Below are 24,316 nucleotides of genomic sequence, written 5' to 3'. Positions count from 1 at the left end.
TACACACGGTCTCTGTCACACACACACACATATACACACGGTGTCTCTCTCACACACACACATATACACACAGTCTCTCTCACACACACACACATATACACACGGTGTCTCTCTCACACACACACATTTACACACGGTCTCTCACACACACACACACATATACACACACACACACATATACACACGGTCTCTCTCTCACACACACACACATATACACACGGTCTCTCTCACATACACATATACACACGGTCTCTCTCTCACACACACATATATACACACGGTCTCTCTCTCTCTCTCTCTCTCTCTCTCACACACACACACACACACACACACACACACACACACACATATACACACGGTCTCTCACACACACACACACACACACACACACACACACACACACACACTCGGTCTCTCTCTCTCTCTCACACACATATACACATGGTCTCACACACACACACATACATATACACACGGTCTCTCTCACACTCACTCACACACACCCACACACACACACACACACACACACACACACTTGTACACAGTAATTACAGACAAACAAGCAAATAACATCTCCCGGAGTCCTCTCCCTCACAAATGTAACCCAGAGACGTGTGTTAGGTAGATTCAGAGGAATCTGTTCCAGTCTCTCACCGTAGTGTTGAAAGGCCTATAGATCACTGAGACAACTCATACCTGGGACACCGCTCGTCGTTGTTCTCTCTGTAACCTTTACAAATCTGTCTTTCGGTATACGTTCATGTTCTTCTTTATAAGGTCTTTATAATGCTCATACCAGTTTGTGGTTTCTGTTATAACATGTTATGTAGTATTCATAAAGGCTTTATGAATGCTGTGTGTATGTACATAAGGTCAGCAGAAGTATAGTGTTAGCAAGTTTTATTTTGGGTTTCATCAGTTTATAAAGTCACCTTGGAGATAAGTCATATGGAAAGTACCTAGCCCCACCCCTTTATCCGTGTACCTGTCAATCATACCATCTTTTCCACCCACTCTTACTGCGATGACATCACCTGAATGTTAGCCGGCCTCGGGAATCTTGTAGTGTCGTGTCATGTTGTTGTGTTGTCCAAGCTTAGCTAAGCCCAGATATCTCTCTCTAAAACATTCCTGAAAAAAAGTTCCATGTGGAAGAAATATCCTCCTTTACAGAAAAGCAAATGAATTTCACATGTGAAGTTAATGTGATAACATGAGACAACATGTAAAAGCAACATGTAATAACATGTAACTACACATGTGAAAGCATGATCTCATGTGAAATAAATGTGACAACATGGGGATACAAAATGAAATTCCACATGTGAGAGTTAGATTTTCACGTGTTGAAAGTTATTTTACATGTGAAACTGCATGTTATTCTCCTCACGTGAAAAGGTGGTGTTAACATGAGAACTGTAAATGTGACACATGTGAACAACTGACCTCACATGTCTCTATTTTTATACATGTGAACATTTATGCCGAGCATTTCACATGTGAGAATGTGATTTCACATGTGGGTTATTTTTGTAAGGGAATGACATTGTATGCGGGCTTTAAAGTACATGGTACGCTGTTCAGCCAAAATAGTGTAAAAAACATCTTGAATCAATGGCAATATGATTACATTTGAGATGATCACTTAGTAGTGACTTTTCAATATGACCCCAACTGGGATTTGAACTCACAACCTCTGGGTTTGGGGTAGGCTGATCTTTCTGCTGCGCCACAAAGTCTGTAGCATTCCTCTACACATTCATTATCTATAACACATCTCTGTACTTAGCAAAATAGTGCCATCTGCTATTTTAGTTAATCTGACTATTCTCTCATCATTGATTTCATTGACTTATTTCAGCAATTTGAGGAGTTTTCTGTGTAGTCTGTTGGTGGTGCATATTATTCTGCTTAATGTTACGACTGAATCACTATGATAAATATACTAACTTTTCTTTGGTGTATTTTTAACAAAGCTGAGATTGAGTTTACTTAAATCCAAAGTCTAGGAATAGAGGTGAAATAAGTCATTGACACAGACATGGTGACGTAGCAGGAAGATGGAAATGCAGTGAACTAAGAGATTGTGAGTTCAAATCCCAGGTGATAATAGTTACTGTATAAATAAACATTCACAATGTAATTATGTATGTCAAGGTGTGTCAAATATGTTAAACGCACTGTCTGTGTGTGTATCCTAACGACAAATGTTTGTTTGCTGGGCATCACCTCAGAAATCCACATGTAAAAGGCTATGTGATCATGTGAAAATTCAATTTTTAAATATCATCACGTGAAGTAGGGCTAGGAATTGCCAAGGACCTCACGATACCATATCACAATACTTACGTGTGATACGATATGTATTGCGATTCAATACTGCGTTTGTATTGCGATTTGATGTTTCAAACATATTGCTCACTATACAGTGCATTCAGAAAGTATTCAGACCCCCTGACTTTTTCCAAATTTTGTTACGTTACAGCCTTATTCTAACATGTGTTAAATAGTTTTTTTTCCCCTCATCAATCTACACACACTACCCCATAATGACAAAGCAAAAACTGTTTTTTAGAAAATTAAATATCACCTTTACATAAGTATTCAGAACATTTACTCAGTACATTGTTGAAGCACCTTTGGCAGTGATTAACGCCCTAAGTCTTCTTGGGTATGACGTTACAAGCTTGGCACACCTGTATTTGGGGAGTTTCTCCTATTCTTCTCTGCAGATCCTCTCAAGCTCTGTCAGGTTGGATGGGGAGTGTCGCTGCACAGCTATTTTCAGGTCTCTCTAGAGATGTTCAATCGGGTTCAAGTCCGGGCTCTGACTGGGCCTCTCAAGGACATTCAGAGACTTGTCCCAAAGCCACTCCTGCATTGTCTTGGCTGTGTGCTTAGGGTCATTGTCCTGTTGGAATGTAAACCTTCTCCCCAGTCTGAGGTCCTGAGCGCTCTGGAGCAGGTTTTTATCATGGATCTCTCTGTACTTTGCTGTGTTCATCTTTCCCTTGATCCTGACTTGTCTCCCAGAACCTGCCGCTGAAAAACATCCCCACAGCCTGATGCTGCCACCTCCATGCATCACTGTAGGGATGGTGCCAGGTTTCTTCCAGGCGTGACGCTTGGCATTCAGGCCAAAGAGTTCCATCTTGGTTTCATCAGACCAGAGAATCTTTTCACATGGTCTGACAGTCCTTTAGGTGCCTTTTGGCTAACTCCAAGCAGGCTGTCATGTGCCTTTTACTGAGTGGCTTCCGTCTAACCACTACCATAAAGGTCTGATTGGTGGAGTGCTGCCGAGATGGTTGTCCTTCTGGAAGGTTCTCCCATCTCCACAGAGGAACTTTGAAGCTCTGTCAGAGTGACCGTTGGGTTCTTGCTCACCTACCTGACCAAGGTCGTTCTCCCCCGATTGCTCAGTTTGCCCTGGCGGACAGCTCTAGGAAGAGTCTTGGTGGTCCCAAAGTTCTTCCATTTAAGAATGATGGAGGCAACTGTATTCTTGGGGACCTTCAATGCTGCAGATAGTTTTTGGTAACCTTCCCCAGATCTGTGCCTCGACACAATCCTGTCTCGGACCTCTACGGACAATTCCTTCGACCTATTGGCTTGGTTTTTGCTCTGACATGCACTGTCAACTGTGGGACCTTATATAGACAGGTGTGTGCCTTTCCAAATAATGTCCAATCAATTGACTTTACCACAGGTGGACTTCAATCAAGTTGTAGAAACATCTCAAGGATGATCAATGGAAACAGGATGCGCCTGAGCTCAATTTCGAGTCTCATAGCAAAGGGTCTGAATACTTATGTAACTAAGGTATTTCTGTTTTATTTTAAGTTCTAAAAACCTGTTTTCGCTTTTGTCTTTATGGGGTATTTTGTGGAGATTAATTCGGAAGAAAATGTATTTAATCCATTTTCGAATAAGGCTGTAACGTAACAAAATTTGGAAAAGTGAAGGGGTCTGAATACTTTCCGACTCCACCGTTTGTCTGCTAAATGACTAAAATGTAAATGTATAATAAAGTTTCACGTGGAAATGTAACGTGAAATCATGTGGTTTTTCCAAAAGGTTTGTCTCCAGCATGTGATGTATACAATGCAATAAATGGTATGTGTTTTGTGACTTAGCTAAGGAAACTTAGCTGATAAACCATGATGTGGAGATGTTTTCCCAAAGCTGCCCCCTCCTTCTCCTGCAGCAATACAACGCCCTATTCCAAGGAAAGAGAAAGAGCACTACAGCTGTGTGTGTGTGTGTGTGTGTGTGTGTGTGTGTGTGTGAGAGAGAGAGTTGGCCCTGTTCCAGCTGCAGATTGTTAATTAAGTTCTGGTAAGCGGTGCATGCTCCTGCCTTCAGATCCACTTCCACTGTTCCTCACACACACACACTTCAAAGGCAGCCTCAGCCGCTCACCGCTCCACGCCAGCCAGGATTATTAAGCGATTGAAGAGTCTGATACGGCCTCAAAGGGCCTTCAGCGGTAAGACGCTTTTGGCAGGCTATGCAGGTAGTCCACTTTAAAGTACACACACACATGCACACACACTCTCTCCATACTGTTTCACACAAACACACACACACACACACTACATTCTTACACATCGTTAGTCTACTTTAGACCTGAGGATCTTTCTGTGTGTTTACTTTGTCTCAGAACAGAAACATTATTCATGTGTATTGGATATAAAGTAGATACCTTTATGCATTAGTGTAGTGTTTTCCTGTGGTTTTAGATATATATAGTGTTCTCCTATGTTAATGTACCAGTGTAGTGTTTTCCTGTGGTTTTAGATATATATAGTGTTCTCCTATGTTAATGTACCAGTGTAGTGTTTTCCTGTGGTTTTAGATATATATAGTGTTCTCCTATGTTAATGTACCAGTGTAGTGTTTTCCTGTGGTTTTAGATATATATAGTGTTCTCCTATGTTAATGTACCAGTGTAGTGTTTTCCTGTGGTTTTAGATATATATAGTGTTCTCCTATGTTAATGTACCAGTGTAGTGTTTTCCTGTGGTTTTAGATATATATAGTGTTCTCCTATGTTAATGTACCAGTGTAGTGTTTTCCTGTGGTTTTAGATATATATAGTGTTCTCCTATGTTAATGTACCAGTGTAGTGTTTTCCTGTGGTTTTAGATATATATAGTGTTCTCCTATGTTAATGTACCAGTGTAGTGTTTTCCTGTGGTTTTAGATATATATAGTGTTCTCCTATGTTAATGTACCAGTGTAGTGTTTTCCTGTGGTTTTAGATATATATAGTGTTCTCCTATGTTAATGTACCAGTGTAGTGTTTTCCTGTGGTTTTAGATATATATAGTGTTCTCCTATATTCCCATGAGTTTGTGTGTTGTCTGTGTGTGGGTTATCATAAAGAGTTTGTTTTTCATTAGACTAAAACCGTATGTGTGAAGGCAAACACACACTTAGCCCAACAGTGGACTTTAATCAGGCTGGAGTTAAAGCAGGAACAGTCTCTATAGCAACAAAGGCAGGCTGGGGGAATGGATGGATGTGTCAGTCTGCCTGTCTGTCAGGTGCAGGAGGAACATTTAGGGCCGACAGTGTTTTTGTTCCCCTGTCTTTTCTTCTCCTTTATTTCTCTTCTGTCGTTCACGCCTGGCTTTGTTCTCTCTCTCTCTCATCAGCCGGTAAGGCCCCTAGAGAGACAGACGAGAGCCGTTCAAAGCCAAACAGACAGACAGGAAGACATACAAGAGCCGTATCCGTGGTGACGGCTGCCTGTATCCGTGGTGACAGGTGTGTCCATTCGACAGCGGCCCGCTGTTCCTTTGCCGTTTGTCAGGAAGTGTTGGGAGCAGGGCCAGGCCCATGGCGTTGATGGGTTTTTCAGGGTGTGTTTGCTAATACAGAGCATTACAGAGAGTCTGTCTCTTAATATGTCTGTCTGTCTGTCTGTCTGTCAGTGCCACCAGGAGAGAGCTGATCTGAAAGGGTGATGTTTAGACTGTATTAATCTGTTGTCAGGACTGACCTGTGAAATCTCGCCGGTCCTCTGTGCTTGAGTCATCCTGTATCTCGGCAGTGTTTCAACTTCTAGAGAGAAAGAGAGAGCGACAGGGGGGAGAGAGAGAGGGAGTGTTAGAACAGAACCAGTCACAGGGGAGGTGTAGAAAGACCAGACTGACACTGAACCTGCACAGGCATGTCTGTGACATCAGAGCTATATAAAGTTGATGTTGAGGCGATATCTACATATTTATCTCACAGTGCTCTGTACCCTCTCAGTGACAAGTCATAATGTAGAGATAGGTTGCTTATTGTGAAATCTCTTACCTATGTGTGGTTCTAGCTGGCTGTTAATGACCTTTCCAAGTGGACGAAGAATAAAACCCAGCAAGCACAAGTCAAAAACACTCCTGTCTGTCTGTCAATCTGTCTGTCCGTCTGTCTGTTTCCATCTGTCTGTCCGTCTGCCTTTAACACATTGTGTCTGTTGGTCTGTATGTTCTTCCTCCATGTTGTCTCCCCTGTCCCAGTTTCCTTCTGTTTTTCCCTGATAATTGGCAGCCGTGGCTGATTTCTCCCCCTCTTCCTGTTAAGTGATGAATAGTTGGCAGGGCATCAGAGGGAGCGGTGTGCCCGCCGGGCCACTCACTGGCTGCTGCTGCCACAGGGGCGTGGAGCCTGGCACTGTGCCCAGAGTAACGCCAGCCCAGCGACAGGCAGGCAGGGGGACACTGCCAAGAGACAGGGGTCAACGGCTGTGTACGTGTGTGTGTGTGTGTGTGTGTGTGTGTGTGTGTGTGTGTGTGTGTGTGTGTGTGTGTGTGTGTGTGTGTGTGTGTGTGTGTGTGTGTGTGTGTGTGTGTGTGTGTGTGTGTGTGTGTGTGTGTGTGTGTCGCGCGTGTGTGTGTCTTACTCACTCTCTCCCTCTATCTCTTGTGTGTGTCTGTATGCATATCTCTTTCTCTCTCTTTCCCTCTCTCTCGTGTGTGTCTGTATGCATCTCTTTCTCACTCTCTCCCTCTATCTCTCGTGTGTGTCTGAATGCATATCTCTTTCCCTCCATCTCTCGTGTGTGTCTGTATGCATATCTCTTTCTCACTCTCTCCCTCTCTCCACTGTGTTGCAGACGAACACCAGTCTAAAGCAGATTGAGAAGGAATTCAGTCAGAAGCTTGCCAAGTCTGCTCAGGTAAACACTTCTCTTTTCCTGTTTTTGGCCTTCTTTTTTGGAAGATTTGTTTGAAAAAAGCACACAAACGTTCAGTGGGGAGCTGTGAGAACAAATATACACTCCCCCCTTTTCTCCCTGCTTAAACACAAACACACACACACTTTTACAACACACACACACATATACCACACACCAAGTTTACCGTAATGCTGCAGACAAATTCATCTACATGTATAAATGTCTAAGCTCTACCTCCTAGGTTTTTTCTTTCTTTCATCTCTCTCTCTCCCTCTGTCTCTCATGCCTTTGTTTAACATCCAGAGGCGTCTGAGGCAAGGGTTAGCTAGGCTTTGGTCCAGGCACTTCACAGGTGGTGTGGAAACCTGGCCCAGTTAGTTAGCCAGGTTTTATACCCAAGAGGCTTTACTGTTTGATTCTAGTTGTTTCACAATGTTCCGATTTGCCTTTAATCCATATGTAGAATCCTATTTATGTAGTTGCGCCACCTTGCATACAGCAATACGGAACCCAGGTGGGATTGGCTGGAAGATATGAGGGTTTTAGGTACCTTTTTAGGTGCCTCACACACACATACACGCATGCACACATACACACACACATTAACACACATGCTCATGCACACACTTGTTCTTTCTCCCCCCCCTCTCTTTCTCTCTCCCGCTCCCCTTCCCTGGCCATGACGTCAGGAGTGTTGTTTGAAGGTTCTCCTCTCTGGCCAGGACCATATGTTTAACATTAAACCTAATCTCCTCAGACTGAGAGCAGTTAAAGCCAGAGGAACTCTCCTCTCTGTTCATGAATCAAAACCACCAGGCCATTCCTCCTCTTCTCCATTCTTCCCCCCATTCTACCCTTTCTCTCTCTCTCTCGTCTCGCTCTGTTTGGACATGTGGGAGGCTTTAAAGCTACAGTTTGAGATTTGTTTTTTAAGCAAAAATATAAAGAATTGAAATGACCGTTGAAAAGATTCCCAGATTTCAGACTGTGGCTTCAAAGCGCCTTTTAGCTGGGCAGTATAAAAGAACCCAAAACACAAATCACTGTTTGTATGTTTGAAAACAAAGAAGATTAGATCTATCCCAATCAGAAAAAATAGGGGTGAAATATCGTATTCTATCACAGGCTTTAATTGCTAAATCATGACCTTAGAAGAAACTATTTTTTGTCTTTCTCACTCTTTTTTTTCAATCCCCCTGTTTTGGGTCCACTTTTGACGGCAGCAGCGTTGAGTTGAAAGCGAGGTTGACAAGCAGATGTTGTGAGAAATCAGGAGCGTATGAAGTTGCACAATGCCCCCGACATCAAACATGTCTCGGGTGGTAGTTGAAAGTTCACTCTGTGTTTACTCGTCTTTGCTATGTGGCGAGGTAAAGTTTCCGTCAACAGAGGCTGCAAAAGATTAATCCTCTGTTTTGAAGGGGTGCAACCAACGCTCGCACGAGTTTAACTTAACACCCTTCCTCTGCATTCTGTTGCTGAAAACCCCAGTTCCATGTGTTCGACAATGACTAAACACAACGCTCTAAGGACATTATACATGCATGTGTTTATTTCTAAGTTAAGAGGAAGTCTACCGACCATATTAAAGCACGCTATTTGTTGGTATTTGCAGCTTGACTTTCAAAGGCGTTGTGTAGGGACTAAATAGGTTTTAATGCATAGGAGCCCTGGGGGAGAGAGGGAGAGCACTGCAGCATGGGTAGTAGTGTCCCAATTAAAACATAGCAAGCGGCCATACGTTATCCTGAGGGCACTAGGGTAGACGCATGCAGTGTGGATGAACGCGCACACACAACACGCGCACACACATACGGTGTGACCGTGCGCACACACAGTGTGAACAAACACACACTCATACAACACACACACACAGGGTCCTTTGAGCTTCAATAATTAGCGTCTCTGAAATCCGGGCCGCTTAATCGTCTTGCTGAGCGTGGCCTTCCTGAGCGACCTCTGAACCCAACCCGGTTTGTTTCTCTTCTCTAGTTAATGATGAGGCAACAGTGGGGGTCCCTGGGAGCTCCTCCAGCCCTTTATCTCAACACTGCTGCTGGTTGAACATGGGAAAGGCTTGTAATAACAACTTGAATCCAGTTAGGAGCAGGAAACACGTCTTTACTACTATTATTATTATTTCATGCATAAAGTCCTTAACATCCTAGTAGAATCAGGCAATAACTGAAAGATAAATGATTTAAATGACAATCATGCCCTTCTGGGTGTTATTGAACTATTTGTTGCTTCTGATCTGGGAGTGCATCAGTTCACTTTCTTCTGGTTCTTGTTAAGGCCCTAGTGAGTTCATTGTGTCATGCTATGTCTGTCATAGAGAACTGATAAATGGCCAGCCGGCCTCTGAGAGGCCCTGCAACTGCCTTTCATTCTGTATGTTCACTTTGAGGTGAGGCAAACCCAGCCTAAACAGAGCTACCAACCAGCCTGTGAAATTAAAGACGGCCTGTTCAGGCCAATTACAGTACAGTCGGATGAAGCCCTCGATATGAGACTAGGTATAAAGGTACAAGAATAATGAGACAGACAGGGTTAATGAGTCATATCACTCCAGGCTACAGACGAGATGCTAGAGAATCTATAAGCAAAATAATTATTACGCCCAGAACTGATGTTCCCATCATAATGGACCATTTGTTGCTTTCATGTGGCTGGCCCCGCTGACTAAATAAGTCTAATCTCTCCCTCTGTGGTCGGCTAAGTCGCTCATTCCCATAACTCCCACTCAATGAGAAGATTCCAGTAAGACTGTTGAACGAAGAGTTGAGTTGAACTAATGTACAGTAAACAATTGTCAGTCTGTCTGTCTGTCTGTCTGTCTGTCTGTCTGTCTGTCTGTCTGTCTGTCTGTCTGTCTGTCTGTCTGTCTGTCTGTCTGTCTAGCCCAGCGCGAGCAGTTCAACGGGCCTGAGCAAGTAGTTTTCTCTCTTCCTATTTTTTTTCTCTCTACCTTCTCTTTTCTCTTTCCTCTCTTCTCCCTCTCTTCTCCCTCTCTCCTCTCTTCTCCCTCTTCTCTACTCTCTTCTCCCTCTCTCCTCTCTTCTCCCTCTCTCCTCTCTTCTCCCTCTTCTCTACTCTCTTCTCCCTCTCTCCTCTCTTCTCCCTCTCTCCTCTCTTCTCCCTCTTCTCTACTCTCTTCTCCCTCTCTCCTCTCTTCTCCCTCTCTTCTCCCTCTCTCCTCTCTTCTCCCTCTTCTCTACTCTCTTCTCCCTCTTCTCTACTCTCTTCTCCCTCTCTGCTCTCTCTTCTCCCTCTCTCCTCTCTTCTCCCTCTCTTCTCCCTCTCTCCTCTCTTCTCCCTCTTCTCTACTCTCTTCTCCCTCTCTCCTCTCTTCTCCCTCTTCTCTACTCTCTTCTCCCTCTTCTCTACTCTCTTCTCCCTCTCTCCTCTCTTCTCCCTCTCTTCTCCCTCTCTCCTCTCTTCTCCCTCTCTGCTCTCTCTTCTCCCTCTCTCCTCTCTTCTCCCTCTCTTCTCCCTCTCTCCTCTCTTCTCCCTCTCTGCTCTCTCTTCTCCCTCTCTCCTCTCTTCTCCCTCTCTTCTCCCTCTCTCCTCTCTTCTCCCTCTCTCCTCTCTTCTCCCTCTCTTCTCTCTCTCAGCTACATCTTAAATAGAATGTTCATTTTGACTGGAGTATTTCAAAGCTACTGCTGGTGCTTTTCATCTTGGTGTGTACCACAAGTTAACCAACACAAACTCACTCTACTCTTCAAAATGATAGGAGCTTTTTTCCTCCTCTCTCAATCTGTCTCTCTCACTCTCACTCACTCACTCACTCACTCACTCACTCACTCACTCACTCTCTCTGTGTCTGTCTGCCTTTTTCTCTCACTCTTTCTCTCTTTCTCGATTTCTCTCTCTCTTTTTCTCAGGACAGACAGAGAACTGTGAGAAGATTGATAATGGCTGAGACTATTGCTGAGACACACCATTGACACTAACTAATGGTGTCTACCTATAGTAACTAAACCAGAGATGCATTTCTGTCTCCCATGGTGTCCTACAGATAATGACATCATGTTGGTGGGAAATATGTTAAGCATTTCATATCCGGCTCCAACAAGCTGTGTGTTTTGATGTTAATGCGGCATTTGTCTGCTGCCCACACTCTCTAATGTATTAGCATAAAAACTCCTGTTTAATTTAGACTCAACTAAACGCTTCCTGAAACAGCATCTGTTCAAAAAACAGCAACAAACAGGGTCTGTCACTGAAGGAAAAACTCCAAGTCCTAGGACTGTACTGTACAGAGGACTATAGACCTAGGACTGTACTGTACAGAGGACTATAGACCTGGACCTAGGACTGTAATGTACAGAGGACTATAGACCTGGACCTAGGACTGAACTGTACTGTACAGAGGACTATAGACCTGGACCTAGGACTGAACTGTACTGTACTGTACAGAGGACTATAGACCTGGACCTAGGACTGAACTGTACTGTACAGAGGACTATAGACCTGGACCTAGGACTGAACTGTACTGTACAGAGGACTATAGACCTGGACCTAGGACTGAACTGTACTGTACAGAGGACTATAGACCTGGACCTAGAACTGAAGTGTACTGTACAGAGGACTATAGACCTGGACCTAGGACTGAACTGTACTGTACTGAACTGTACTGTACAGAGGACTATAGACCTGGACCTAGGACTGAACTGTACTGAGGACTATAGACCTGGACCTAGGACTGAACTGTACTGTACAGAGGACTATAGACCTGGACCTAGGACTGGACTGTACTGTACAGAGGACTATAGACCTGGACCTAGGACTGAACTGTACTGTACAGAGGACTATAGACCTGGACCTAGGACTGAACTGTACTGAGGACTATAGACCTGGACCTAGGACTGAACTGTACTGTACTGTACAGAGGACTATAGACCTGGACCTAGGACTGAACTGTACTGTACAGAGGACTATAGACCTGGACCTAGGACTGAACTGTACTGTACAGAGGACTATAGACCTGGACCTAGGACTGAACTGTACTGTACAGAGGACTATAGACCTGGACCTAGGACTGAACTGTACTGTACTGTACAGAGGACTATAGACCTGGACCTAGGACTGAACTGTACTGTACAGAGGACTATAGACCTGGACCTAGAACTGAACTGTACTGTACAGAGGACTATAGACCTGGACCTAGGACTGAACTGTACTGTACTGAACTGTACTGTACAGAGGACTATAGACCTGGACCTAGGACTGAACTGTACTGAGGACTATAGACCTGGACCTAGGACTGAACTGTACTGTACAGAGGACTATAGACCTGGACCTAGGACTGGACTGTACTGTACAGAGGACTATAGACCTGGACCTAGGACTGAACTGTACTGTACAGAGGACTATAGACCTGGACCTAGGACTGAACTGTACTGAGGACTATAGACCTGGACCTAGGACTGAACTGTACTGTACTGTACAGAGGACTATAGACCTGGACCTAGGACTGAACTGTACTGTACAGAGGACTATAGACCTGGACCTAGGACTGAACTGTACTGTACAGAGGACTATAGACCTGGACCTAGGACTGAACTGTACTGTACAGAGGACTATAGACCTGGACCTAGAACTGAAGTGTACTGTACAGAGGACTATAGACCTGGACCTAGGACTGAACTGTACTGTACTGAACTGTACTGTACAGAGGACTATAGACCTGGACCTAGGACTGAACTGTACTGAGGACTATAGACCTGGACCTAGGACTGAACTGTACTGTACAGAGGACTATAGACCTGGACCTAGGACTGGACTGTACTGTACAGAGGACTATAGACCTGGACCTAGGACTGAACTGTACTGTACAGAGGACTATAGACCTGGACCTAGGACTGAACTGTACTGAGGACTATAGACCTGGACCTAGGACTGAACTGTACTGTACTGTACAGAGGACTATAGACCTGGACCTAGGACTGAACTGTACTGTACAGAGGACTATAGACCTGGACCTAGGACTGAACTGTACTGTACAGAGGACTATAGACCTGGACCTAGGACTGAACTGTACTGTACAGAGGACTATAGACCTGGACCTAGGACTGAACTGTACTGTACTGTACAGAGGACTATAGACCTGGACCTAGGACTGAACTGTACTGTACAGAGGACTATAGACCTGGACCTAGAACTGAACTGTACTGTACAGAGGACTATAGACCTGGACCTAGGACTGAACTGTACTGTACTGAACTGTACTGTACAGAGGACTATAGACCTGGACCTAGGACTGAACTGTACTGAGGACTATAGACCTGGACCTAGGACTGAACTGTACTGTACAGAGGACTATAGACCTGGACCTAGGACTGGACTGTACTGTACAGAGGACTATAGACCTGGACCTAGGACTGAACTGTACTGTACAGAGGACTATAGACCTGGACCTAGGACTGAACTGTACTGAGGACTATAGACCTGGACCTAGGACTGAACTGTACTGTACAGAGGACTATAGACCTGGACCTAGGACTGAACTGTACTGTACTGTACAGAGGACTATAGACCTGGACCTAGGACTGAACTGTACTGTACAGAGGACTATAGACCTGGACCTAGGACTGAACTGTACTGTACAGAGGACTATAGACCTGGACCTAGGACTGAACTGTACTGTACAGAGGACTATAGACCTGGACCTAGGACTGAACTGTACTGTACAGAGGACTATAGACCTGGACCTAGGACTGAACTGTACTGTACAGAGGACTATAGACCTGGACCTAGGACTGAACTGTACTGTACAGAGGACTATAGACCTGGACCTAGGACTGAACTGTACTGTACAGAGGACTATAGACCTGGACCTAGGACTGAACTGTACTGTACAGAGGACTATAGACCTGGACCTAGGACTGAACTGTACTGTACAGAGGACTATAGACCTGGACCTAGGACTGAACTGTACTGTACAGAGGACTATAGACCTGGACCTAGGACTGAACTGTACTGTACAGAGGACTATAGACCTGGACCTAGGACTGAACTGTACTGTACAGAGGACTATAGACCTGGACCTAGGACTGAACTGTACTGTACAGAGGACTATAGACCTGGACCTAGGACTGAACTGTACTGTACAGAGGACTATAGACCTGGACCTATGACTGAACTGTACTGTACAGAGGACTATAGACCTGGACCTAGGACTGAACTGTACTGTACAGAGGACTATAGACCTGGACCTAGGACTGAACTGTACTGTACAGAGGACTATAGACCTGGACCTAGGACTGAACTGTACTGTACTGTACTGTACAGAGGACTATAGACCTGGACCTAGGACTGAACTGTACTGTACAGAGGACTATAGACCTGGACCTAGGACTGAACTGTACTGTACAGAGCACTAAGGACCTGGACCTAGGAATTGGCTAATCAATTTCCATTTGGTATTCAATGACAAATGTAATTATCTTGAGGTCAGGGGTCACCAACCATGACCCACAGAGTCAGTTTTTATAGTGTGTTTATACTGTCTGTGTCATATGGGTATGTATCTATATCAACCCTCTGGAATGGTGTTCCTCAGGGGTCACTGTTGTCCCCTCTCAATTTGTCTCTCCCTCTCTCATCCCAACCCATCTCTCTCCTCCCTCTCCCTCTCCCATCTAATCTCTTTCTCTCTCCTCCCTCTCTCCATAGTTGATAGCGGAGCTGCAGACGTCCGTGTGTGATGCTAAGGAGGAGGGGTTGCGGCAGCAGCAGGAGAAGGAGAGACAGTTGAAGGAGGCTACAGCTCGCTGGGATGATGAGAGGAGGCAGATGAGCCGCCACACAGACACTAAGAACAAGGTAAAGTTTCTTGGACATTCTGCAAAGGACACTACTATATAGTAGACATCAATAGTGCACGCCACAAAGTCTGTTAAAGACACTAGAAAGTGTACACTACTGAGCCTCCGGACGTCTGTCCATCTCCCAAACTGTCACTCTTGATCATCACTACATTCTTTATTGTGTGGAGTACATTTGTCAATGTCCAAGATGGCAGACATCTTTTCTTGTGTTTACCAGTTAGTTGGGTTAGGATGTAATACAGTTCAATAGAGTACAGGCTCAGCTGAATCAACATCAGAGACACAATGCAATATTGCATTTGATTAAATAGTGGTTGTCAAACTTTTGTTGAAAAACAGCAAGTGAGAGAACATGGGTAAGTTGACATATAAATATGTCCAAAGATTTCCACCCATTGGTTGGTCGAGAGGAAGGTGATAATTGCAAGAGTGAGCCCATAGGTTGAACAGCCAGCGTGAGGAATGTGCGTTACTGGACTGTGCTGATAGGCTAAAGGTAAATAGATGAATGACATTCCTCACATGGCTAACAGGAAACAGGAGAAGAAACAAGACATCATGCTGATCATATGTTTGTGTTCATTCCCACTATGCCCCTAGAATAGAAAACAAAGTCCGTTGTGTTCTGCTTACAGGATGAAGTGAAAGAAGCCTTCAGACCAGCCTTCCTGATTGAACTGTTGTAAACTACATTACACTGTGTAGGTGGTTTCTTAAGGCTGAAGCTCCTTGTTGGCTTAAAGCCCTCAGTTCTCCTGCCCCCCTCGGTGTCAGTAACCAGCCAGTCTGAGTCCCAGGGAGGGGCCGACTGGCTGGTTAACTTTACACCCCAGCCCAGACACACTCAGTTCTCCTGGCCCCCTCGGTGTCAGTAACCAGCCAGTCTGAGTCCCAGGGAGGGGCCGACTGGCTGGTTAACCTTACACCCCAGCCCAGACACACTCAGTTCTCCTGGCCCCCCTCGGTGTCAGTAACCAGCCAGTCTGAGTCCCAGGGAGGGGCCGACTGGCTGGTTAACTTTACACCCCAGCCCAGACACACTCAGTTCTCCTGGCCCCCTCGGTGTCAGTAACCATCCAGTCTGAGTCCCAGGGAGGGGCCGACTGGCTGGTTAACTTTACACCCCAGCCCAGACACACGTCCCCTCTCCTTTGTGAGAGGGCTTTAAACCCCGGGTCACAGTTGAAATGTATGTGCTTTGTCATTTTTTATGATGGGTTTCAACTCTAACCCCCATAGTCTCTCACACACACACACACACACACACACACACACACACACACACACACACACACACACACACTCTAACCCCCATAGTCTCTCTCACACACACACACGAATAACACACACACACTCTAACCCCCATAGTCTCTCACACACACACACACACACACACACACACACACACACACAGACTCTAACCCCCATAGTCTCTCTCACACACACACACACGAATAACACACACACACTCTAACCCCCATAGTCTCTCTCACACACACACTAACCCCCATAGTGTCTCTCTCACACACACACTAATAACACACACACACACACACACACACACACACACACACACACCCCCTCCTGGGTTTGGTGGTTGGGATCTCGTATGTTCTTTGTCTGGGGTGAGGCAGTCCTTTAAATCAGCCTGCTACTGCTGCAGCGCTCTTTATTTATCTTTCTGAGCAGCCCCTCTCTTTATCCCTTCTTATTCCCTTCTTCCTTTGAACTTATTTCCATTCCTTCTTTCTCCTTCCTCATTCCTTCCCTGTCTCTGCACTCCTTGCACATTTTCCAGATTCCATCCATCTGCTGTGGATGTCAGGGGTTTGTTCACTACGTTGTTACAGATAGATACATAGAATGATTGTTTTTTATGTGGACTGTGGGTCTAGAACAGTGGGTCCATTCTGTGCAGAGCATTTCTGTATTCAACACCTTATCGGATAAACCTCTGCGCCATTCGAATAAATGGCATGCAGCGTTCAAATAACGTCCCTGCAACCTTCTGCCCAGCTGAACTAGCCCCTGTACAGGATGAGTTATTGGTACTGGGACTTGAAACTCCAGTAGCCAGACAGTGACACTGTGGTAGTTGTCTGGGTGTGTCTCTCTCTAGTTTAATTGGCTGTTGTGTCTGGGATGGAGGTTTATTTTTAAAGGCTCTCTGCACTGTTTGTAGGAGCAGACTTCCATATAAATCCTCTTTCCTCCAGACACCCAGTCCCCACTCTCCCCCGTAGCCCAGCAAGGGGCACTCATTTCTGGGTAGGCTCTGCAGGGGGCCTGCCTGCCCCGGGTTAAATAAGCCTCCCGGCGGCTCCGCACCACCACACCTAGAATGTGAGAAATGCCACGTGTTGCGATCCGAACACCTCTGTGACTGACTGACAGCGTGGGGTAATACAGGTCTGGTCTGGACTGGTCCAGTCTCTGCTCCTGGAGTCTGGATTCTTCTGCTGGTGTAGCTTTCTCTGGTCAGCCAGACACATTCACACACACACACTCACACATGTTACCTGTCTCTCTCACTAACTCTCTCACACACACACTATATGTCACACAATCTCCCTGTGTGTGTGTGTGTGTGTGTGTGTGTGTGTGTGTGTGTGTGTGTGTGTGTATGAGGCAGCAGCCCAGGCTGTGTGTGTGTGTGTCTATTATCTCCAGTGTTAGCAGCAGACAAAGCTCTGTCTATTATCTATCTCATTATTACCATCCCACAGTACTCACCACCCACTAATGAGCCTCCAATTAACCAATGACTTGTTGATTAAAGTCTAGACGCCACAGAGAATGAGAGGACGGAGGGGGAGAGAGACGAGTGAAACAGCGAGAAGCAGAGAGAGATGGGACAGAGAGAGCGTGTGTGTGCATGTGTGCGTGCACTCGTTCTCACCCGTGTGTGTTTGTTTGTGCTCGTTCACGTGTGTGTGTGTGTGTGTGGGGGGAATGTGTGTGTGTGTGTGTGGGGAATGTGTCTGGAGCGTGGAGTGTGTCTTTGGCCCGTTTGCTGGCGGTGGAACTATCGCGCTGCTCACTTCAATGGCTGGATTATGAAAGCTGAAGGGGGCTGAAGACAATGGTGACGGGGAGAAAATAACATCAAAGTGGCGGCAGAGACATTTGAACATAATAATCCCAAAACAGTTGTTGTTGTCGATGTGTCTGTGGTATCATATGTCCCTTCTACCCTCTGACTAGATGAAACTGCTTTTAGCCTCGTTTCTAGTTTAGCACCACTGTCTCCACGGCCGGAACCTCTAAAGAGAGGACAGTAAATAGGCATCTCATGGATATTTCATGGACCAGGTGTTGATCCTGGTTGAAAAGTAGGACTGTCCCTAGCCTGCCTGTTCTGTGTGGATCCAGAGGATCACAGGCCAAATACAAACTGTGTCAGACATGACCACACAGGATGTTTGTAAGGACTCCCTCCACATTGATTTGACCAGGAGATCTGAGCGCTGCCAAGTAGCAGCTCTGTTATGGCAAGACACAATGATCCAAGTTATAATATATGCAGAGCCTGATAAAGAAATGAGTCTTCTCATCCCTGTTCTAACTTCCTCCCTCTCACTGAGTCGGAACTCACTCCACACACACTATCCCTCCAGCTCCCCTCTGACCCCGGAAACACCAGTCGTTAGCACTATTTGCCTGGCCCAAACAACGGGTTGTTCCTGAATGTTAATAACACCTGTTATTATGTCATTATTATGACACCCTTATGTAGACCTCATTTACATTTTTGTCATTTAGCGACTTACAGTAATGAGTGTATACATTTTCCATACTTTTTTCTTGTAATCCGGGAGTTAAAGAGCCTGCCTGTACGGCATCCACAGCCTGCCGTGTCTCCTAGGGTCCTCGGGCTCCGCTGCTCCAGAGACAATATCTGCCGTGTCTCCTAGGGTCCTCAGGCTCCGCTGCTCCAGAGACAATATCTGCCGTGTCTCCTAGGGTCCTCAGGCTCCGCTGCTCCAGAGACAATATCTGCCGTGTCTCCTAGGGTCCTCGGGCTCCGCTGCTCCAGAGACAATATCTGCCGTGTCTCCTAGGGTCCTCGGGCTCCGCTGCTCCAGAGACAATATCTGCCGTGTCTCCTAGGGTCCTCAGGCTCCGCTGCTCCAGAGACAATATCTGCCGTGTCTCCTAGGGTCCTCAGGCTCCGCTGCTCCAGAGACAATATCTGCCGTGTCTCCTAGGGTCCTCAGGCTCCGCTGCTCCAGAGACAATATCTGCCGTGTCTCCTAGGGTCCTCGGGCTCCGCTGCTCCAGAGACAATATCTGCCGTGTCTCTTAGGGTCCTCAGGCTCCGCTGCTCCAGAGACAATATCTGCCGTGTCTCCTAGGGTCCTCGGGCTCCGCTGCTCCAGAGACAATATCTGCCGTGTCTCTTAGGGTCCTCAGGCTCCGCTGCTCCAGAGACAATATCTGCCGTGTCTCCTAGGGTCCTCGGGCTCCGCTGCTCCAGAGACAATATCTGCCATGTCTCCTAGGGTCCTCAGGCTCCGCTGCTCCAGAGACAATATCTGCCATGTCTCTTAGGGTCCTCGGGCTCCGCTGCTCCAGAGACAATATCTGCCGTGTCTCCTAGGGTCCTCAGGCTCCGCTGCTCCAGAGACAATATCTGCCGTGTCTCCTAGGGTCCTCGGGCTCCGCTGCTCCAGAGACAATATCTGCCATGTCTCCTAGGGTCCTCAGGCTCCGCTGCTCCAGAGACAATATCTGCCGTGTCTCCTAGGGTCCTCAGGCTCCGCTGCTCCAGAGACAATATCTGCCATGTCTCTTAGGGTCCTCAGGCTCCGCTGCTCCAGAGACAATATCTGCCGTGTCTCCTAGGGTCCTCAGGCTCCGCTGCTCCAGAGACAATATCTGCATCTGAAGGAAAAGTCACCCTCTTGCCATGTTTGTGTTTATCATCCCTCCCATCCAGGTCTTGAGAGAGGTCTTGTCCTGGGGCAGAGACAGGTGGTGAGTCCTCCTGTACCTGCTCTGAGGGTTTCTCAGGTTCCTTGTACGTGACAACGTCTGGGGTTGATGAATCTAGATTGGTACCTCTTGAGGATGTGTTCTCTGCTAGGGATCCTCCCTGGTCTGTAGGTTCTGTTTCCAACATGCTACTTTCTTCCAGGCTCAACTCCACACCAATGTCCATATCCCCACTATCGTCCCCTTCCTCAATAGATTTGACACGTGACCCATGTACTGTAGATCCTGGAATGTAAATGTAATGTAAAATTACCCTTATCTACCAGGCAGCTCTCTCTCTATCTCTGCTTTCTCTCGCTTTCTCGCTCTGTCTGTCTGTCTGTCTGTCTGTCTGTCTGTCTGTCTGTCTGTCTGTCTGTCTGTCTGTCTGTCTGTCTGTCTGTCTGTCTGTCTGTCTGTCTGTCTGTCTGTCTGTGTCTTTTTCTCTCTCTCATTCTCTTTGTCGCTCTCTGATATGATCCACCCATCCACAGATGAAAGAAAGAGAGGGATGAAGGGGAAGCAGGAAAACAGGAAGTGATATTGATGTCACACCACTCAATTCCCACACTACCCAGGGAGGGAGGGAGCAGGGCGAGTCGTTAGAGGGACTGGAGGCTCTGAGTCCATCTCAAGTCTATAGTGGTTTCCTCTCCTCTAACACCTTGAGTCTTGTCATACATGTTAAACAGGAGGGTTAGAGTTCTCTCTCCTTTCCCCTCTCTTTTCCTCTTCTCCCTGTCTCTTCTTCTCTCCCGCCTGCCCCCTCTGTCACACACACATACATGTTCACCTCCGGCTGCCAAAAGGGAGAGCTGGTTGGTGAATAAACAATGGTACCCGCCCATAGTGGCACATTGCTCCTCTTTGATCCTCATTGCTGTTCCTGCTCCCCTCAGCAATACTTCCTGTCACACACACACACACACACACACACACACACACACACACACACACACACACACACACACACACACACACACACACACACACACACACCACGTCTGAGTCAAGACCATTTCTCTATCTCTCACACGCTCACACACACACCACACACACACACACACACACACACACACACACACACACACACTAACACGTACACAGGACTAGGCTGACCTTCTGCAGGTGTGACTGTAGTTATGTGTGTTTGGGCCTATATGTTGCTGTGGAAGTTGAAAAGAGAACTTTGCCTGTGGGGAGGACCAGATCAAGAGCAGGTGTATACTGTTCCATATTAAGACTGATGCCTCAATCAGAGTGGTGTGCGTGCGGCGCGTGCGTGCGTGCCCGTGTGGTGCTGGTTGACTGATGAGTTTTCCTGCCGTGGGCAGATTCCCAGAATGGTTTGATCCCGTTATCACAGGAAGTGAGGGAGATAACATTCCAGAATACCACGTGAGAAACCCATTACAGGAACATGTCATTGTTATAATACCAGTATAGTCTCTGTACTACGATATAGAGGTGAAAACCCATGAATCCTTTACACTAGTGGGAATTGGCCTTTATAGAATTTGAAGTGTTTCATACAGAAGAAATATGAAATGTATAACCATGGTAGCAATTGAAAGGAAACCATTTGGAAAATGATTAGACCAAAGGTGAGGACACAACAGTTCACCTGACACAAGACTGATAATCTTAAAATATTTTGGATACATTCAGTAACATGAGATTATTTTATTCCTGGAAGTAGAATAATGTTGGGTAGGTGCAACATAAGACCCCAAAAATATTTTGAGTGAGAGGTCTAACTGGTGTTTCCAAGTGGCCACTCACCTCTCCAATGTGTGCACAGTTCCTAAGCAAATTCAATGCACTTTTATGACTCAAAGAAAAGTCTTCAACTATAAGGTACTTTTTTGCGCTCTCCTAGCTGTGTTGTTGAAGAAGTAGAGCAAATTGTTTTGTTTGGAACACAACCCTCTCTTTCCGCCATCACACAATTACTGTTGTTGTTTACGCAATCCAAAACCAGTCCATTAGAAGTCTCAATCTGAGTCACATGGGCATCATTTCAACACTCGTTCTATTGGCAACATGACTAGCTAAGATACGGTCTTAGTGTTAGGCTTTCACAGGACAATTCAGAGAAACAGATCATCATTCTGGTGCGCATAGAACGGAGTCATCAGTACATTCAGGTGCGTGTGCTGCGGCAATTTCTTCACAAACGGGCTCATTGTGTTCAGAACAACCCAGGGTATGATGCCATGTCATCTTGTAACTGTACATCAAACATAGTGATTAATAGCGATGACACTGTATATGACATGAGTTTTATGATTTGGAGATGTGAAGTGCACATTTGGACCTCAACGTCTCATCTTTCAAAATACATCAAGTCCTCTTCGTTTACAGCATTCTCCTCACTCAGACAAAACAAATGGCCCAATTACCGAGAGGGATGGGCCCGTGGGGCAACTGCATGTCGCGCGTGGTGCTCAAGTTCAAAATGGCTGTTAGTCAAAACACATACAGAGCTGTGAAGCGCAGAGCCAGAACTCTGAAGTCATGTATAGCATGTTACTGTGCAGCCACTACGTTCCAATTTAGGAGTTTATTAGTGTCCAAATCTGCCATTTTGAAGCCATATGTGGGTGTAAAGGGCAACAGTATAGTCGACTCTTGATATATGGCTTGGGACTCTCTTGAACGCCTGCAATAAACCTGGATGTATGCACGAATACAGTATATACAAGCCTTTTCCTATTCCGTTTCAACTGTGACACTATAGCAGGCAGCACCTTGAGGTGACAGGTACAGAGAGCAGGGTTCTTCCTCTGTGAGTGTGGCTGAGCTGCAGTAGGTTTACTTTGTTACAAGACTACACAGTGACTGATCTCTCCATCACGCTTTCAATTATCTCTTATTTTTCTCTGTTCTATTTTGATTGGCTCAGAGCTCAGGCCACAGTGACACACACACACACACACACACACACACACACACACACACACACACACACACTATGCACATCAAAAGGGCTTTAAAGAGCAAACCCCAATCTCTCCTTTACATCCAGACATCAGAAGCCACGCATGACGCAAACCACCACTCTCTTTCCCTCCCTCTTTCTCTCTCATACCACAGTCATTTCAAGGTAGATTGTAATCACACGTGTACACACACATGTAGTTACACAGACTGAATTGTGAGTGTGTGTGGGTGCAATTGGTGGTGTGTCTCTGTGTGTACATGTTTGGCCGTGCATGTGTACATTTTGTATTGTGTGCGGGCATGCACTTTTCCGTGTGTGTCTGTGTGATCTAGCTGCCCTGAGGCTGTACTGCCAGTTGGAGGTTCCTCCTGCAGCAGTCAGTCTGCAGTAGGTCTGCCTAGCTAACTCTTCAATTCAATGTCATTTAGCTTTTATCCGAAGTGACCTACAGTCGTGCGTGCATACATTTGTTATGTATAGGTGGCCTCGGGAATCGAACCCACTATTCTGGCATTGCAAGAGCCATTACCAACTGAGCTACAGAGGACCACCTCAGGGTCATCAGAGTATCTCTTTAATCTGACTCTGAGAAACCTTCTGACAGCATACTGCAAATAGAAACATGAAGACAACCACTGCTGCTTTTCTTCCCCTTCTTGTTCTCTCTGCTGTTGATTTTAGTTCACCCGAGGGAAGCGTACTGGCCTTATCTTTGCAGGAGGAGACCACCCAGGAAAGATGACTCAGGTCTCGTGTGTGTGTTTGTCTGATTTTATACTCTCACCTTTAGAACTTGTGTTAATATTAATGCATGCCTGTACCTGTATGAAATGCTTTGAGGAGTGTGTTGGTTTATGTGTGTGTGAGGTAATGCTTTGAGGAGTGTGTTGGTTTGTGTGTGTGTGAGGTTATGTTTTGAGGAGTGTGTTGGTTTATGTGTGTGAGGTAATGCTTTGAGGAGTGTGTTGGTTTATGTGTGTGAGGTAATGTTTTGAGGAGTGTGTTGGTTTATGTGTGTGAGGTTATGCTTTGAGGAGTGTGTTGGTTTATGTGTGTGAGGTAATGCTTTGAGGAGTGTGTTGGTTTATGTGTGTGAGGTAATGTTTTGAGGAGTGAGTTGGTTTGTGTGTGTGAGGTAATGCTTTGAGGAGTGTGTTGGTTTGTGTGTGTGTGAGGTTATGTTTTGAGGAGTGAGTTGGTTTGTGTGTGTGAGGTAATGCTTTGAGGAGTGTGTTGGTTTGTGTGTGTGAGGTAATGCTTTGAGGAGTGTGTTGGTTTATGTGTGTGTGAGGTAATGCTTTGAGGAGTGTGTTGGTTTATGTGTGTGAGGTTATGCTTTGAGGTGTGTGTTGGTTTATGTGTGTGAGGTAATGCTTTGAGGAGTGTGTTGGT

General features: G+C 45.9%; 1 protein-coding gene and 1 long non-coding RNA gene across 2 annotated transcripts in view; one reads left to right on the top strand and one right to left on the bottom strand.

Annotated features, from left to right (window-relative positions):
- Positions 1–24,316, top strand: part of cep112 (centrosomal protein 112) — a 194,617-nt gene that overhangs the window by 146,364 nt on the left and 23,937 nt on the right. Inside the window, exons 22-23 of the mRNA XM_045720003.2 lie at positions 7,109–7,171; positions 14,852–15,001. Of these exons, the coding sequence (XP_045575959.2) occupies positions 7,109–7,171; positions 14,852–15,001 (213 nt within the window). The remainder of the gene's footprint in view (positions 1–7,108; positions 7,172–14,851; positions 15,002–24,316) is intronic.
- On the bottom strand, positions 4,002–6,650 carry LOC123743404 (uncharacterized). The gene is made up of 3 exons (XR_006770177.2): positions 6,310–6,650; positions 6,008–6,069; positions 4,002–5,672 (listed from the first exon to the last, which is right to left on the bottom strand). It is a non-coding gene; the product is annotated as an uncharacterized LOC123743404 (long non-coding RNA).

Source organism: Salmo salar, chromosome 06 (assembly GCF_965601325.2).
Source record: "Salmo salar chromosome 06, fSalSal1, whole genome shotgun sequence".
NCBI lineage: Eukaryota > Metazoa > Chordata > Actinopteri > Salmoniformes > Salmonidae > Salmo > Salmo salar.
The sequence above is the reverse complement of the archived record's forward strand: the minus strand, read 5'-3'. Positions and strand labels throughout refer to the sequence as shown.